Below are 19,102 nucleotides of genomic sequence, written 5' to 3'. Positions count from 1 at the left end.
TATTGTGATCACACTCATACCTTTATACCTCATTCATTCCTAAGTATTGTTTCCAAATACATTTAGATTTCTGTTTGAGACATCTCATGTCACCTTCTTTTTGAGTTTTTCTTCTGTAAGTGGGCAGTGTTCCCCGTCAGAGATAGGGAAGATCATCTAGCAAATTTTTTAGTTCATTCTTAAATTTTTATGAGCGATATAGTACCTAGACGTTGGTGAGGGTCAAGGTCCAAATAATGCAAAAGCAAACATCTGAAAAGCGGTAGCTTGGTGTTAAATGTGCAGCTGTCAAAAAGTGTAATTCCTGTTTTAGAATATTAAGCAATAAATGTAGCAATATTTTACCTGAATGTCTCATGCAGCTATTAGATTTGGTTAAGGAAATGCCAATTTTCAATTATCTGTAGATTAGGGTGATGTGGGGGGTGGGTTACATTGTGAGTTCATCCTAGCCACCCAAAACTCACTCATTTCCCTCACTTCACTGCGGAATAGAATTGGAAGAACAAAAGTGAGAAAAACCTGTGGCTTGAGATAAAGATAGCTCAATAAATCAAGGAAAAATTTAGGAGGAAAAAAAAGGCTGTGCAAAGGCAATCATTCATTGCACCCCACGAGCAGACTGATGCTCAGCTCCCTTGGAGGGACTGCCCTGAGCGTCTGTTGCTGGGCGTGATGTCGGATGGCAGGGAGCATCCCTTTGGTTAATTCCCAGCAGCTGTCCCCTCTCCTCTTGCCCACCCCAGCCTGCTCACTGTTGGGGCAGGGTGAGAAGCGAGCGGCCCTCACGCTGTAGAAGCAGCAGCCAGCACTGATGGAAGCACTGACATGTTATCAGCACTGGTTTGTCACCAGTCTAAAATAAAACCCGGCACTGTACAAGCTGCTATGAAGAAAATTAACTCCAGCCCAGCCAGACCCAGTCCAATCTACTCTGCTTCTAACCAAAGAGGATGGATCCCGTCAGGCTTCTCTGCTGCCCGCTGGGCGTCAGTGTGGCCATGCAACTGCAGGATTCACCTGTGGTCCAGAAAGGAGCACAGCTGCTTGTGTGTTGGCAAATGCTGCCGCTTGGTGCCTGGACATCCATCTCCCAGTGTGCTTCTGGAAGCTCGGTGTCTTTACTGGTGCTACTTGAAATTTGAGATTGAGAATTGACCAAAAAATAGCAAAAACTACTTTTTTTAATATTAGCAAATCTTAATTCATCTCTGTGTTTTGGTCTGACGCATGGACTGGGAGTTGAGTCTTCCCCCTTGCTCCTCCCGTCAGAAGTTACGAGGAGTGAGTGTACTGTTTTTTGTTTTAAAAAAGTGCTGAGTTAGGTTTAAAGAAATCTGATTCTGTTGTGGTTACAGAACTAAGTGTTTAATGATTCATACATTGCTATTCATCATCATGACTTTTAGCATAGTGTGAGGAGACAATTTTGCCATCCCCGTTTTGTTCTCTCGTTCTACCGCTTTTTAATACTCAAAAATAGTGTATAGATTTCGATAGGCTTGGGTCCTTGTGTCCCTAGGCTTGTCAGCTGCCGTGTAGATTCAGTGGCAGGTTTTTGTAGGTGAATTCGGTGAGCATGAGTCGTGTTGGATTGTCCTCTCGGTCTGATGCCAGCAGGCTGCATGAGATCTACGAGACTGTGCCGTGCTTGCAGCTGAGTGCGCCCATCTGCGCCTTGCACGGAGAATTGCTGACTGCCACGGGGCACGGGGCTGCTTACGTAAGGAAGAAATGTCTGGGAGTACTCTCGTTCTGTCTTCCCCCTTCCACGCTGAGATGTTACCAGGCCTTGGAGCAGAGAGCACCTGCTTGCTGACTCAGCCCCCGAGGTGGATTTTTCAGAAGGCAGCAGCGCAGAAATCCAGTGGAGTTGACCCAAACCTTGATGGCTGGTACGCTGCGAGGGACGGGACACTGCAAACAAACTTGAAGGCTGTCAAATTAAGAGTGTTTGAGTAGTCCATCTTTAAACTAAAATGTTATCTTTGATACTTTTCAACTTTAGCACTACAAACAAACTGCAAGACAAGATCTTTGATAGAGCATAAGGAACTGCCCTCTGCTTTTTTAGTTTAATTGTATCGATAATATGACTGTCACTCAAGCTGTGATGTAATGGGGTTGATTTAGGTTGCAACTGGACAAACATTCAAATTGCAACAGAACAAAATAAAACCAGTACCTTTTGCTCTGTTTCCATGCAGTTAATATGAATAAATGGCAGTGATTTTAACTTTGCAGCTGCTCAGTAAGGATTATCATTTGTTGTAGCGTGCAGACATGGAAGAATCACTTGTCTTACAGGGCACTGGTTGGACTGACATTCACTTTTTGTTTATGTCAATAAACAGCTTCTCTCTTGAGTGCATATTTTCGTGTGATTTTGTTGGGGGCATATGGTTAATAAGTTGATTTCTAATCTAAATAAAACCTCAAACTTTTATTTCTGTTGTTGACTTGAGTAGCATTCTGTTATCCTTGTTAACAGGCAGTGGACTTGTGTTTCCGTCTGGACTGAGTATATTTAAGAACAGACAGATTGCTTAATCTGTGTACCCAATATTTACATTTTTCTTAGTTTATCTCTTTACAGAGCTTAGGCGCCACATTGGGTATTAATGATAGAGTTGTTAATTGTGACCATCAAAAACTTTATCACGTGTGTCAGTATTTGTATTCTCTTTGGTAAGCAGGGAATGCCCCGAGAGTTTTTAAATGAGCAAATTGATCAGTGCATTTGAAAGGATAGGAAGCATATCCTGTTGCTGACTTCTTTAGTTAGCCTCATCTCTGTACTTTTGGGTCTTCAAAACATTGGCCTTTAAGATAGGTTCAGTATTTTTCAGTCTTTGGCCTGTTTCATGGCCCAAGCCGATACATTTAAAAGCATTGCTCCTCTAAAATAAGGAATGGTGATAACACAACAGGGTTTTAGTGCTGATTTCCCTGAAATATGGTAATGTAGGTTATTACTTTGGCTTGCTATGTGAATGAGGTATCAGTGTAAATAGTGTCTTCATCTCCTTATTAATTATTTCAACAAAAAGTTCTGTCAAGCTGTTACTTCGTTTTTATATCTAAATGAAGACAGGCCTACCCTATACTTTGTCTGTGATGCCTGCCTGAAAAGTTACAATATATCTCACTTGTTGCTTTTTTTATTGACAATGTCTTTTCTGTTCTTCTGTCTTCCCCATTCTAAACACGTGACAGTATTGTCCTTGCTGTTATCTAGTTCGTTGATTTCTCTAGGGATATTATTTTGAATACTTCCCTTATTACTAGAAGAATGAAATAAAAAATCCCTTCCTGCATCTTTAATAAAAAGGAGCTGTGCAGCTCTCAGCAATACCCCAGGTTTGGCTGGCAATAGAGACTAGACTGTACTTTAGCGAGAATATAAGTGAAAAAAGATTATCATAATTTCGTCTTCCTTAAGCTGGTTCAGACGTAGTGATAATGAAGAATTGAATTTGTTTTAATTTTAATCTGCATTAAATCTCAATCCTGCCCTTTGAGTAAAAGTGAAACAGTTGAACTTTCAAAGTTCTTTTGAGTCTTTTAATTGGACAGTTTTTCTATTCATAACTACTTAAAGCACTTTTCAGCTGATCTTCAGTAGTTGAGCCTTTGAAGATTTCTGGATCTAACCTAAATTGATTTGCTGTGCCTTTTCCTTGAGGCTTTCAGATGCATTTCTGCGGTAAGAGTCATCTGCCAAGCAGCCTTCTTCAGGCCGGACCAGGCAGTCCAGAGTCCAGTCCTGACTCCCCAGCCTTCTTTCTTTCGCTCTTTGGGACACCAACTAAGAAAGATGTGATCAAAAGAATGTGAAATTTGGCTTTGCAAGGTGTTACAGAGGTTTGCTTTGAAAGAGAAATGCTTAAGACCTTACAGACATAAGCAGTGCATTTTGTAAATGTGAAATGTGTGCCCTCTTCCTCTTCGTGGAGCCTGAGGACCTTTAGGAGGGCAGAAAAGCTTTCAGGCAGTTCGGGCTTGACCAGCATGAGCAGGTCTTGAGAAACTTCTGACATTTTGATATGGTGTATGATGTGCTCAGTTGGTGAACTGCTACAGTTTAGGCTCTTTGCCTGTTCTGTGCTATGAAATATTTTAAGATTATGTGTTTGTTACTCTTTTCTGTGGTGATAGTTTCTTTTTAAACAAAAGCTGGAACACTTTCTTCCCATGTATCAGTGCATCAGATGGAATGACTTTGTACACTTAGTTACCACTCAAATTCTGTTGCAAGATACTAATTTTTCATTAACATATATTTCCACTGAAGTCCTTTTTGAATTCCAGAAGAAAATTCATAGCCTGTAGTTTAATCAGTGTTGTGCTTTTGCAGATATGATACATGTTTTAATAAAAGTGGAGCAACATTTAATAAATGTTACTGATGTGAAAAATAACTAACTGGTAATTCAGACAGTAGTGAGCACGTTGCTTCTCTGTATTTCAAATTGTAGGCAAGTTAGCACCTTTGATTATTTTAGTGTTAGCTCAGTTGCTTAAGCATTGTTTTTGTATGTTGTCTGGTCTCTTTGATCTCAAGAGTGGATGTTTAAAGATAATAATCTCTTCGGTTCTTGGAGAAAGTTTAAAGCCTTTTAAGAGTCATGGATTAGATCATTTTTCAGTTGTCAATTTAAAGTGAGAGGTCAAGCCTTCATGGGGTTGAACAATCACTCCTTTTTCCAGGGAAGAGGAAAGCTCCTTGCGTTAAGTTTGTGTGGTTTAAGTATTGGAGTAGATTTTTCTCTTCTCTTCTCTTTTTTTTTAGTCATGCCAGTATTTACAGAAACTCATTTTGTGCCCTTTGTTCTACTTGAGCATATTTATCACAAAAACGCTTAAGTGACAGTGTCTTGTAACTAATGCTGTGCCTATCAGCTTTTGAAATGCCGTGGCCATTTCAGGGGTGGAAAGGATACCTGTTATTAATAGTGTCTAAATATGCTGCGAATTTACTGCAGAGTTCTTTAAAAGATGCAGTAGGTTTAAACTTACACATGTTTAACATTTATGATACTGAAATTGTGTCTGTAACAGAATGATGCATAACTAAACTTTGCAGAGCAAAAGTTAATGGCGTGACTCAGATGGCCCAGGAATGGGAAGCGTGATGTTCCAGGATACTGTTTTCAGTTGCCATTTCTCACTCATGCTATCTTGTCCTAAAACATTTTCCAGAGCTTCCTTAACTACAAACTTTTTAAGGTTGCGTATGGGAATTATAGTAGGAAGAAAAGGTGGTCAGGGCATAAGGTATCCCTTTTTTTTTTTTTTCTTATAAGTGATGTATTGCATGATAGAGGACTTTGAAGTAGGTATAGTACTGAGGAGATATACTCTATGTTGCTGAATCTTTAATTTCTTCAGAGGAAATGTAAACAGGATACTGTAAACTCCTAGTTTTGTTTCTGCTTTCTTTGGCTAATTCTTACAAACACGGAGGGAAGTGCTGACGTTCGTAAAGGGCAACATAATTTATTGGATATCTAGATAATAAAATCAACTTTTTTTTTTTTGCATCCTGTTGCGTTCTGTTGTTGATGCACTTGGAGCTGTGGCACTGTTTGAAGTAGAATTCTGTTTTTTTTTTCTCTTTAGTGTCCTTACTCTGCAGCATGAGTCAACAGACCTTTTTTGTTTTATTAATACAGCTTTGAAGGCTCTTACATATTTTAACCCCTCCTGCAAGTTTCTTTCATTAAAGTTTTCCTTAAATAACTTCTTAGTCATACAGTATGGTCTCAAGTGTAAAATCTGTTTGTCTTGGAACCTGTGATTTTTGAATTTCCCCTTTCTATTAAATATTTAAGATAAAGGGAAAATAGTAACAAGACTGACTTCAGCAATCTGAGAGAATATTGAAGCTTTCAACGTGTATATCAAAAGTTATATGACTGTGGGCATTCAGAACAAGAAACCTATATAGGGTTAGACTGAGTCTATAAAAAATCATTTTCTCCATTGAATGCATGTGTACACAGTTTGACTTGCAGTTTATTGCATCTCTCTCAGCTATTTGAAACATTGGTGTTGGTTTTACAACTGTAAAGATAACTAATAAAGGTTTTACATTGCCACAAGTAGAAGAAATAAAAGATTCCTAAATCTGTGTTAAAGGAAAGAAATCTTGAGTAGTTAGAGGTGCTGACTATGTTGTATTAAGTACAGGTAATATTATTAAAAGTAACCTTGGTCGGTATCTTATGTATACCTTGTTGTCTTTGGCAGCATTTCATGTTGTTGCAAAATCAAAGGGTCTTTATGAAGCATGGAAAGAAATAATTTGTAATCTTCAAGATCCAGCGCAGTTAGAATATTATATGGGTCAAAAACTTACAGGAATTAGAGTAGTTTCTGCTTCAAAGAACTCTTGTTTTTACAATAAATTATAAGTGAATGAAGTACAGAATGTCATACAAAATGTCTTGATGCTTGTTTTGTAGATGGTGTGCTGACCCCAACAATAGAGAACAGTAATTTTCCCTACCAAGTACCCAACTTCCATAAGTGTGAGATCTGTTTGCTGTCTTTTCCAAAAGAGACCCAGTTCCAGCGCCATATGAGGGATCATGAGCAAAATGACAAGGTACGAGTTTTAGTAGATTTAAATTTAGAAAGCACCGATGTATATTAATACTTTCATATACTGACAAGTAAAGCTAATACAAAAAAGAACATTTGTTTTTATTTACATCCCTCGTAATTACTACTTGGGAACCTTGGAGTTTTATGAAGTTTTTCTTAGACATTTCCTCACCTTTCCTTTGAGCCAAGACCTTACTTTGATACCATTTAGTTAGCTTATTGTTTGAAGTTCAATAATTTTTATTTTTAGCTGTTTCATTTGATTTATAAAATACTCCAATGTGAAAAGATATGGTATCCTCTTAATTGAATTTCGGAACTGTTTCTACACATTAGCAATAAAAAGAAAATGATTATTATACTGATTACCTAGGCCCAGCTAGTCTTGAGTAGCTGTCTTGAATAAAGTCAAGCTACCTAGTTTAGTATGCTTGTAAACTACTAGTCCATAGATTAATTTCATCACTTCAGCTGCTTACAAATCAAATTTGGGAAAGAATGAGAAAAATGCAGATATGTTTAAGACTGTTGACTTTTTGAAAGAACCTTTTGCCCCAGGTTTCATATGTAATTTGAAGCATTTTATTTAATTTCTGTTCCTCGCTTTGTTTCACAAAGCTATAACTATTTCATGTGATTTGAAAAGTTCTAGTACTGAGCTAATTGTAGTTGTAGATGGAATGGATAATGTTTAAGAAATGTTTAACTTTCATATGTTAATTCATGTGTCCAAAGAGCTATTTACACAAATTTCAATGTTTTGAAGTTGATACATAAAAAATGGAAGTTAATGTTGTTAAAACTATTTTATTCCATGCTTGTATAAGAGGTTTTGTATCTAAAAGCAAAGATATTCTTTAAAAATGACAAGTAGTTGTGCAGATAGCAACTGAAGAGCAGTCAAACCTAGCATAAACTAAGCTCTTTCCTGGTTGAATAATTAATTGAGCTTACGGAGAATTCAGTATCTCAGTTAAAGCAGGGAAACTTGTCTCTTGCTTATTCTTTTTCCTGCTAACTTCACTCTTTTCAGAGAGCCTGTATTTTGACTCCCTGCTTTTAGTTCCCCTGCTTTCTTTCCCTAAATGCTCTTTAAATATAGTAGTAGCATTTCCAGTAAGGAGAGCTGGAGAAAATATTTAAGATGGGTGTTATTAGGAATCATTATTATGTGTGGGGACTTGAATTAATTTTTTTAAATTTTTATTTGTATAGTTACACGACATCTATATTGTATATATAAAATTTTGGGAAGATTTGCATTTTGTCTTTATTTGTATGGTTTAAACAAACAGCCTCACCGATGTGACCAGTGTCCGATGTCATTTAATGTTGAATTCAACTTGACACTTCATAAATGTACTCACAATGGTGAAGATCCTACGTGTCCTGTGTGCAACAAGAAATTCTCCAGAGTAGCAAGTCTGAAAGCTCATATAATGCTGCATGAGAAAGAAGAGGTAATTCATTAAACCTCATAATTTAAGCTTGAAAAAGATGAATGTGTTATGTTGGTTTTACTTAATCCCTCAGCGATATGTTTTAGATTGGAAGATTGAAAAAATGGTCTCATTTAGAAGAAGCACAAAATTTCTATTGTGGAAAGTATTTTAAAAATAGTAGCAGAAATTAATATATTGGATATAAACTTGTGTTCCAATCCTGTCCTCTTTTAACAGAGAGAATCTGTGTGTGTGTTCTTATAATTGTCATACCCAGTCAATGATTATTAGCTGATGAATGCGCTATTAGTAAAACTACTCCCACCTAAAAATTCTCTTTTGGTTATTTACAAATACTTTTACTTTGAAGCAACTGCTGTGATTTTATGTACAGTGATAAGCCCATATGTAATAGTCTGTGTGATAATTTTTCGATGGCTGATGTAATTTCAGATAATTCCTGCTCTTACTGTACTTCTGTGTGTATCATAGAACCATTCCGGTTGGAAAAGACCTTTAAGATCATCTAGTCCCACCTTTAACCTAGCACTGCTTAGTCCACACTTAAACCATGTCCTTAAGCTCTACATCTACGTGTTTTTGGAGGACTTTCTGGTATGGTGACTCAACTACTTCCCTGGGCAGCCTTTTCCAATACTTCACAACCTTTCAGTGAAGGAATTTTTCCTAATAGCCAACCTAAACCTCCCCTGGCATAACTTGAGGCCATTTCTTCTTGTTTTATCACTTGGTGCTTGGGAGAAGAGACCGATTCCCACCTTGCTATAGCCTCATTTTAAGGTAACTGTAGTGTGTGATAAGGTTTCCCCTGAGCCTCCTTTTTTCCAGGCTAAACAATCTCAGCTGCTCTTCATAAAAGATGTGTTCTCTAGACCTTTCACCAGCTTCGTTGCCCTTCTCTGGACATGCTTCAGCACCTCGATGTCCTTCTTGTAGTGAGGGGCCCAAAACCAAAAACAGTATTTGAGGTGCAGCCTCACCAGAGCCGAGTACAGAGGGACAAAATCTTCCCTTGTGCTGCTGGCCATGCTATTTCTGATACAAGCCAGGATGCTGTTGGCCTTCTTGACCATCTGAGCACACTGCTGGCTCATATTCAGCTGGCTATTCACCAATATTCCCAGGTCCCTTTCTGCCGGGCAGCTTTCCAGCCACTCTTCTCCCAGCCCGTAGCACTGCACAAGGTTGTTGCTCCGCAAGTGCAGGACGCAGCACTTAGCCTTGTTGAGCTAGTGTTAGTATATTTTAATTACTGCTGAGACTCTTTCACAATCTATTTTTTGCATCATGAAGCTGTTTCTTTATGCTATTACTATCTATAGGGCATGGTTCCTCTTACAATCTTGTTATCAGTTCCCATTTTGTCATGTACACAACAGAGTTAGAAGACTTCAGTACAATTTTGTTGGGTGTTAATCTGTCTGTAGTACTAAACAGTTTAATAGGAGTTTATTGAAGAAAATTTTTGGATTGCTAAAAGCATTAGAATAAGGAAATTGAGCATCAAGGAAGATGCCTAAGTGATTTTTAGTATTAATTTCTATGCTTCAGCTACTCTGATCTTGATACTTGGCGCAGATGTTAGGGGAGTAGGTTGTGTGATGCCTCGCAATTAAAAAAAATAAACGGCAACTTAAAAATTAAACTTGGAAAAATATCAGTTGCTTTCAATTGTGAATTAATATACTCTTGTAATTCAGTATGATTCTGTGATAAAACAGATGACCATAGCAATTAATTCAGAGAATTGCAGGAATGACTTTCCCAGTGATAATGTTCAGGGCCTCATCATTGAAGAGCTGGAATTTGAACTTGAACCATAGGCTATTGAGCACAGTACTGGCTGTCATTCAGGAGTTCTTCAAGATGTGCAGTGTAAGAGGTTAAATTAGCAGTGGAGTACATTCCTACCTCTTGTTTGCTGTCACTTTCTTGCCCTTGCTGTTAAACAGGTTGGAAGTCTGAAAACAGAGCGGGTATGTACTCACTTAGGGAAACATACATAGCAGTGGAGGAGGCTACTGTACAAAGCTGAGGTTTGGGTACCTTTAGTCTTGTTTTGTGCTCCATCAGCCAGCTTTATCTACAAGTGAGTGCAGAAGAAAGAAGAAATTGGTGTGATTAGCTTCTTAAACTGTCAAATTAGGTTTGGGAAAGCATATCTGTGTTGAAAAGCAGAATTTCATGATTGATTGCTCCTGTGAGACATTGAACGACAATGACTTCAAGAAGTTCTCTGGGCTATTGAAATCTAGCTTGCAAAAGACTAGCTTTTATCCTGTTCTTTGGTGATTTATGGATTCTTTTGTGATAAACTGGTGTAACAGGAAGCAAAACAAAAACACATACACACCAAAAACCCTCTATGTTTGAAATTCTTCATATCCAGGTAGCTTTCTTCTTCTAAGTCATAAAGAAAATGCCTTGTGTAAATATGCCCAGCCTTGTAGAGTATTCTTGCATTGTCTATTTCTTCTAAATGACAGTGGCACCTAGTGTTATTTTTTGATCTGGTGAGACAAAATCTTAATTGAAACTTAAAACGTTAATTTATTACTTTAAAACTGCAAATATGTTGTCTTTGGGACACAAGGTCTCTAGGAAAACAATGTATTGAGAAAGCTGAAACATTCGGTAAAAATGTATGTTGTTGGATGTGATAAGATAAAGATAGTTAATATAGGCAGAATTAGATGAATAAAGTTTGATAAAATTGTTTTTGAATTTTGGAATGTTGAGTCTTATCTAGCAATGTATGAATTGCCTTTTTTCTTCGAGTGTCAGAAGGTGGGTTTAACCACAGTGAGGTTAACATTGCACAATTACTTGTTCTGTGTGTGGTGGTGTTTTTTTGTTTGCTTGAGGGGCAAAAAAATAAATTTTGTACTATGTATTCCAGGGAGAGACTGTTTGATTTGAGGCATTGCTGAGTTTTGTTTCTTCTGCCTTACGTTGTTCTTGCTTTACTATTGCTTTACTACTTCTGCCTATTTGTCCTTGCAAACTTTACTGTACTGAACAAAAATACATAGACTTTTTGTATCAAATACCTTTTCTTAGATTATTCTTTTGTTTGCGCAAATTGCTTAATAAGATATGTGCAACTTAATAACATAGATGCATGTGTCTGAAAAATGCTGAGAAATGATTGACAAACTGTTTGGGGGGCCATGAGCTTGGTATAGTATGCTTTATAAGCTTCTCTTTGGGTAATTTTTTACCACTTGTACCAAAGGATCATCATGAAATGAATTTGTTATATAAACTTTCTTTTGAAGAGTATTTTTATTCAGACTTGAAAGTAGGTCCTGGAAAATAAAGTAATATTTATTGGACCACACTGTAACTTCATTCCAGTAATCATGATCTCTAGGTTAAATTAAACAAGTCATTTTTAAAGTAGTATTTAATTTCATTAAAGGACTTATCTTTGTCTGGCAATTAAACATTGGCAATATTACAGATTTTTTCAATTTTTTGTGGACTTGGGGAACAATTTTGTTGTCAGAGCATTTTAAAATAGCACTGCATGTCCTTGTTACTCTTCTAGTTTGCATTACAACAATAATTGACTGTGAATCTTCCTCCAAATTTTAGAGAAACTGCATTAAATGTTGCAAGTATAATTTCCACTCTAAATGACTAACTAGAAAGTGACATATTTAAAATTAATGGATTGAAGTGATACCTGTCAAAAAGATTGTGTGCCTACTTATTTCTGTTGTCTTATCTGTGTAGATAGCTTGAGGTAAGTTAGTATCGAGTGTGGTGGGTTTACTGTTACTGTTAAGTGGTACTCTGTATCATTTTAACTAGTGAGGGTGTAAAAAACCTGAATCTGCAGTTAAGGTATTTTTGGTTAGGAAGTGGTATTTTTTTTTTTTTTTTAACAAATGTTTATATAGAGCATAAATGTATTTTGTGTGTATCTTCAAATAGCCAACCAAGGAAATAGGCAGTGGAGATGACCACACTGAAATGCTTGTTGCTGCTGTCTTATGAACTATTTCAGAATTTAGTTTGTGAAGTTTCTTAAAAGATAAATATTACCATAAGTATGCAACAATTAGTGCTCATGATTTATATTGTGAGGCTTAAACTTTTTTTGCTTGTATACTTTTATTGCTGCTTGCTTCCAGCTGCCAATGTCCTCAGAAGTATACATGCATCTACTTGAGCAAAGCTTGTGTATGCGTACAGCTGTTTGTGAATCTTTTTAAAAATCAGTCTCTATTATCTCTTTCAGAATCTTATCTGTTCAGAGTGTGGAGATGAATTTACTTTACAGAGTCAGCTGTCCATACACATGGAAGAACATCGTCAAGAATTGGCAGGCACTAGGATCCACAGCTGCAAATCTTGCAAAAAGGAATTTGAAACTTCCTCACAGCTAAAGGAACATATGAAAACTCACTATAAAATAAGGTGACAATCGTGGGTTTGTAACAAAATGGGCAGATGTTACTTTTATCTGGGGAAGGCAGGAATAGTGTTTCTAGTCATTGAAGTAACATGATGTGTGGAGGGTCGCTTCCTTTCTTTGGTATGCTCTTCTGAAATGGCACTTGTTTTTAAATCCTTGCTAAACTAGGTGGTTCCTTTTTGAGGCCATTTTTTTGCCATTTTTGTATTTAGGAACCCATACTAGGCACAGTTTCATCTGTCAGCTACTTGTAAACACAGGTTAATTTTTTTCTGACAGTGCTTTTTGAAGTGCATTTGTATGATTTTTAAAGCCTAATAGCAATACATTGAAGCAAATGTATATTAATTTTACATAGGATTTTTGCAATTACAGTAACTGCTAATGCTTCTCTTTTGCAAAGAAGAAAGATTTTTTCCTTGCAGTTTAATTATATTTTGCTAGCCCCCATCACAACCTGCCATGAGATATAAATCTGAAAAAGCACAAAATGAGGGGAAGAAAGAGGCCTAATAAATGCCGTTCTTAATTTTGGTCAATATTTGTTCTGTAATTTCTTTCAGGTCTCTATTTTAACTTAACTTTTAGGAAGGTGAAGATAACTATATTAGAAGAAAGCAACACTTCCCATTGGTTTAGTTTATACGTTAACAAAGCCTAAGGTTTTGGCAGTAAACTTAACAGACAGCAAAAAATACTTTTTTAAAAATGAGAAATATCAGGTATTTCCAATGGCTTTTAGTAGCATCTGTCTTAGGTCAAGCAGTCTTACCATTTGTGTTCCAGAAGGTTTAAAAATGGATTGTAGTTTCCACTTGCAAACTGAAAATTGACTGTTTGGAGCATGAAGTTGCTATGTTTGTATTGGGTTAGTAGATAAGCATGTAATACTAGTGAAAAGGTGAACTCTCATTGTGGATGTCTACTGTGTAAGTTAGGATGAATAAATAAAGATTAGATGAGTGAATATAATATGACAGCTGTGATTTTTGAGTGTTAGGCATGTTACGTTTTGATGTAAATGAGATATAAATATAGTTTTAATTTGTTTGTTAAAAATGTTGAAGATCAGAAGTTTTTTTTTCAAGGAGGACAAAATTGATATGACATTAATCTTGGCAGGGAGGTTAGTGACAAAACAGGAGAAACAATTATTTGTGGTATTTCATTCACAGATTGTTTCTTTTACGAGTAACGTCTCTCATTTTGCAGGAAAGGAGAGCTCTGTGATCATTTGTAAATTCATGTTTAGGAAAATAAAGATTACTTTTGGAATCAGAGCTTCCTTATATGAAATTCACCTTATTTATCAATTTCGGCGTAGTGATGTGTTACATTTATATCCAATAAACTGTTGTTTATAACAGTTACTTACTGTCTTTTTACCTGCTCTTCCAATGCAACCCGTGTATGTGAGCCAGGTTAATGAATTGCATGAGAGCTATTTCATCACAAAGCTAATGCAGCTCAGACCTTCTCTGTTTCAGTAGAAATGATTTTGAAGTGAAAAGCATGGAGGTTCTGAATTTTGATATGACACAGTTCTGTCACACTGTTCAGATGAATTATGAAAAGTTAGTGTTTCATCTAACTTGACAGTATACAGTATAGTATTCGAAGTTCAAAGGTAGTTAAAAGTCTTATTGTTTGATTCCTGCTTTTAATTATAAAATAAGCTTGAAATTTTTAGGACCTAAGGAAACAAAACTTTTTTTTCAGAAATTGGCTGCCCTTCCCAAAAGGTATCTGTTCTATATCTGAATCATTTGAATAGAAACTATTATAAGTTATAATTTTAATCTTCCGCTAAAAAGAAAATGGTCAATGTAACTGTAAATGCTGAAATATTTCAGAAGATGACCTGGTCTTGAAGGACTGACCCTGCAGTTGTTTCCAAATTAGTTTTTTCTTTATTAAAATGTCACAGCCATACTGTGCAGATGTCATTACTCATCAGAGAGCATATTGGAACAGTCAGGCTGGTGCACATCTAACCTGAGATGGAAGAAAGAGGAGACTCTAAAAATCTGTCCTACTATCTGTGCTGCTTTTCAGTCTTCAGCAGATTTTACTCTGGATAATTCAGTAAACTTTAGCAGATATAATTGATGTGTATTAGTAACAGTATCACACAAACTCTGCTTTCTTTGGAAGAGTATAAAAAGTTTAAAAACACACATAAAATTTGCTTCAAGTAGCTGGAAGAGGAAATGTTCTGTCCTTTAAATAGACAATGTATTTAGACTCTGTTTTGGAGTAGAAAGATGCAGCATTTGAGTAGAAGTTTAAAGATTTCTTCTTCCGCACAGACTATTACTTCCCTGCTATTTTTCATGTTGTTGCTACCAGTTTATGCTTCAAGGCATATTTTGCGCATCTGATCCATGTTAGCTACCTTATTTTCTTTAGAAAAACAGTAAGTATTGAAATCTGTAATTTCTGCTTGCCTTGAGCAGTACTGGCAAGCGGAATTACTGTATAGGCATAAATAGTGAGGCATTAATGAAAATGCGAAGTGGTCTGGATATAAGTGGTTTGCCTGCTACCTTCTGTTTTCAGTTTCTTTAACTGAGTTGTTGTAATGGTCTGTAAGGTATCCCAGATTTTAGTTTTTTCTTTCTTTTTCCTGGATAAAATTAGTTGTTTTTCCACATTTATGCTGTTGGTTTTCAGCAGTCATTTAAACTAGTTAGCTTGATTTGTAGAGAAATCAATTACGGAACTTTGTCTCATATGTTATTGTGGCTCTGTGGAGATTGTGATACGTATTTGGGATATTAAATTCTTAACCTGTTCTTGTTAGACATAAGAAACTGTGTTTGTCTATGCTTATGAGATACTCATACATAGTCGAGAACAAAGATTTTGCTGTGTTCAGGGAACAGATGAATTTGCAGTGTTGAAAGTTACCACCAAAACAGTACTTTTGAAGTCTCTCTGTACTTCTAGCAGAATTTACAATGAAATTGTAGGTTCTCTGGAGAACCTACAAGATGTATCAATGTTATTACAGAAATAACTATAAAATTCTTGGTGGTGTTGTGTAGGTAGACCTAAAGGTCTCCAACTGTTTCCATTGTTCTTTCACTTTTAAAGAACTTTTTTAAACTAATACAGCTGATGGTATGTATGTTCATGAAATTAAAGGTGTATGTTAAAAAAAAGATGCAGTAAAATAAATTCCCTCAAAATAATGCTTAATATTAGGATTAAAAAGATTTTTTTTTTAAAATGACAGGGTATCAAATACCAGATCTTATAACAGAAACATTGACAGAAGTGGATTTACCTATTCCTGTCCTCACTGTGGAAAGACCTTCCAAAAACCAAGTCAGTTAACTCGACATGTTAGAATACACACAGGTAAGACTGTGAAAGCAACTATTTTACAAAATTCTATTACCCCTTGAAATGTTAAATACTTTTCTCCCTGTTGGGATGTGAAACATTATTATGATATCTGTTGATTTAAAAACCCTTTTATGTAATTCCTTTGATGAGGAAAATTTATATGTTTAAGACTTTTTAAAAACTGTTTCTAATGATATACATCTGGAAACCTTAAGTACTTCGTAGGCCTCGTTTGTTACAGAATGCCACTTAGTTCTTACAGTTTCAGAGGGCTGTAAAATTTGACTCACTGGATCAGGGCTTGCATGTTACTCTAAGTAAGATCTTGCATATCTAAGTAAGATCTTGCATAGTAGAACAGATTCTAAGATGTTAAATCTCAAAACCAGTGGAAATACATGAGAATAAATAGTAAATTAGTGGCATTGCTTTTGTTTTTATATCAATTTACTTAAAGTTAAACCTGTATTTTTTTCCTGACTTACTGTAACTGCCACATTCAGGATGTCCAAAGTGAATTTAGGAGGTGATAAGACTAATTTTGATATTTAAAGAAGAGTGGGAGACTAATCAATTTTGCAGAATGAATAGCAGGTGGTTTGGGCTAAATTTGTTTAAAAAGAATGTGTATTTGTTTAATCCTTAAACAATAGAAATAACTGAAAAAAGTGGTGTATGAAATTAATACAAAAGTTTAGGAGGAAGTGTACAGAGAACTGTAAGAATAGTTAAGTTTTAACCAGCCATACATAATATAGGATGAGATTGGATTTAAGTAAAACATTGAAGGTGCTGCAGTGATGTGCAATTTATATGTATTTTCCATCCTATGAATAAATTGCTGCTTGTTTAGTTTTTAGCTAATTAAAGTAGTAAATGATTTAATTGCCCAATATTCTATCTATTAGCATTATGCTCAGACAGTGATATCATGAGTCGTCATGTGTAGGAATGACAGTTTACGAAAAGAAATTCCCTTAATTTCATTGTGTGACCTTTTCATAGGAACATTAGAGTTTTACAGGTTTTAGTTATGATGCAGTGACACAAGAGGTCACCCTTGTACCTGCCTTAAAAGTTGCCTCAAAATAATACCCAAAAAAGTCATTGAAAAGTAGTTTTCTCATTTTAGAGTCTAGTCTCTTTGATATGTTATTTTAGCTATTTGGATCAGAATTAAGCAAAATTATAGTTGGTTGAGGACACATTTGTGAAGCTTTAATAAGTTCAAGAACATCCGCAGTTCTCTTGAAGAATAAAAAGACATTTGTCTATTGGGGAAACCAGAGACAAAAAAAACAGTCCCTATCTACACATGACAGTATGTCATTTCAAGATTCAAGTAGCTAGGAAATATTAATTTAAGATACGAATTACGTTATTACTTTAAATCCACAGCCAATCTGTCTGGCATCCAATTGCTTGAGGCACTCTGTAATATATGGGAGAATTTAGAATATGTACGTCTTTAATTTTGGAAAGAGTATGTCTGTGGTGCACGTACAGTACTACGCTACCATCATGATTGCATTACTTTTTTGTTGATAGCTATTAAAGCACTTTCACCCTGCAGGCTGGTGGTGGGGTAAAGTCTCGAATTTTGAAATTTCCTTATTAAAATCAGAGTAATGCCCTCCCACCACGCACACACCAATTGGTATTTTACTGTTATGCGTGAGAGCTACATGTATTGCACACTTCCGCGCTAGAATTAAGATTTAGTTTGTGTAATGAAAGTTACTTAAATAGAACTTAAATAGAAGCAATTCTTCTGTGTCCACTAGCACTTAGTAGTGGTAACTAAATATTTTACTTAGGAAATCCCAATATGAATTTTGTCACTGTGTTTTGAGAAGCTCTGAATGTGTTCCTGAATTTAATCTGTATTAAAAAATGCATAATGAAACCCGCAGACCTTAAAACATCTTCAAAACCCAAATGCAGCAGAACAGTTCCTTAAGAATATCATAGCATCAAATCTTGTAACCTGTTTCTGAAAACGCCTGCCTTCACTGCAAACAATGTGAGCTTAATTAAGAAATAATTGAGAACGAATTAAGAATTAATCTCATTAAACTAGTTGTAAACTACAGTTATTAATATAATCAGAAGTAATACAAAAACACTGATTGAAATTGCTTTATTGTGAATAATATTTAGCAAATACTGTTGCTTATTCCTGTAGCAGATGCACAGCATACCTGTAGTGGCTTTGATATAGAAATGTGCAAAAGCAAAGTATTACATTTTCTCAGGGTCCTGGAGTTAACAGCAAAACTGTTTCATTTAAAAAAAATATATATATGTATATATTAATACTCAATTCACAGTGGAGATTTCCAGTAGTCAGTTGAGACACAAAGTTATAAAAAACTGAATTTTGTGCTTGATGTCTGTTTAATACATGCAGCTTTGTAATGTGTTAATGTAGTTCTGTTACTTTTCATCACTTAACATTTCTGTGGGTTTTTTTTTGGGGGGGGGGGAGGAGGGTTAATCAATGTGCAAATAACTGTAGCTATGTACAATATTGAAAACACTAAAATCAGAGAATAGTGACAGATTCTTGAAACAGTATTGCCCGGGATTTTCTTTAATGTTCTATAATAATATGATGTTCTTGAAAAAGAACATTCAAAGTTTTAGTTGTTGAGTGGGGCTGTACAGTATCCCAAATAATAAGAATATTATTTTATTGCACCTTTTTGGATAGGGGATTGTTAATACTCATTGTAGGGCAGGAATCTTTTGCAGTGTTGCTGCACGACTTTGATTTTAAGCTAAATAAGAGGTTAGATTTTTGAGCATTATTTATTTATTACTTTATGTGCCCTCCTTAATCCTCCTGCTTGTTTGTGTCCATGCAGGTGTATATGTTTAAAAGGATTTGGTGTAAAGGAATAGCCAATGATTTTTTTTGCCTTTTTTCTCTGCTTTTCACCTCTTTGTTTTCCTCCTCTGGTGCTTTTGCATAGTAACTTTTTAGATCCGCAGGTTGAGTGAAGCTGTTCTAAATATTTTTTGTACAGGTTTCATTTAATTTACACACTGTAATGATCACCTAGGTCATAGCTTTGTGAAAAAGTTTCAAATCTTTGTCTAGATGCTAGGATTAGTGTTTGAAGTAAACAGTCACTGTCAAAACATCTAATAATTTGTGTTTCTGTTCTCATCCATGTGCGTACATCTATCTACATGCAATAATTTGTTTTAGTGACAGAATTTTCCTTTCAGATATGGGAAACTGCTAACATTT

The 19,102-nt window shown here is 35.7% G+C and overlaps 1 protein-coding gene across 6 annotated transcripts in view; it reads left to right on the top strand.

Moving 5' to 3' along the window:
* The window catches only part of ZNF236 (zinc finger protein 236), a 75,115-nt gene that overhangs the window by 3,969 nt on the left and 52,044 nt on the right, over window positions 1-19,102 (top strand). For all 6 annotated transcript variants that reach the window (XM_066992717.1, XM_048079259.2, XM_048079256.2 and 3 more), the window contains exons 2-5: window positions 6,468-6,610; window positions 7,905-8,069; window positions 12,319-12,497; window positions 15,734-15,858. In XM_066992717.1, the coding sequence (XP_066848818.1) occupies window positions 6,468-6,610; window positions 7,905-8,069; window positions 12,319-12,497; window positions 15,734-15,858 (612 nt within the window). The remainder of the gene's footprint in view (window positions 1-6,467; window positions 6,611-7,904; window positions 8,070-12,318; window positions 12,498-15,733; window positions 15,859-19,102) is intronic.

This window comes from Anser cygnoides, chromosome 2 (genome assembly GCF_040182565.1).
Source record: "Anser cygnoides isolate HZ-2024a breed goose chromosome 2, Taihu_goose_T2T_genome, whole genome shotgun sequence".
Taxonomy (NCBI): domain Eukaryota; kingdom Metazoa; phylum Chordata; class Aves; order Anseriformes; family Anatidae; genus Anser; species Anser cygnoides.
This window is presented reverse-complemented; position numbering and strand designations above follow the sequence as displayed.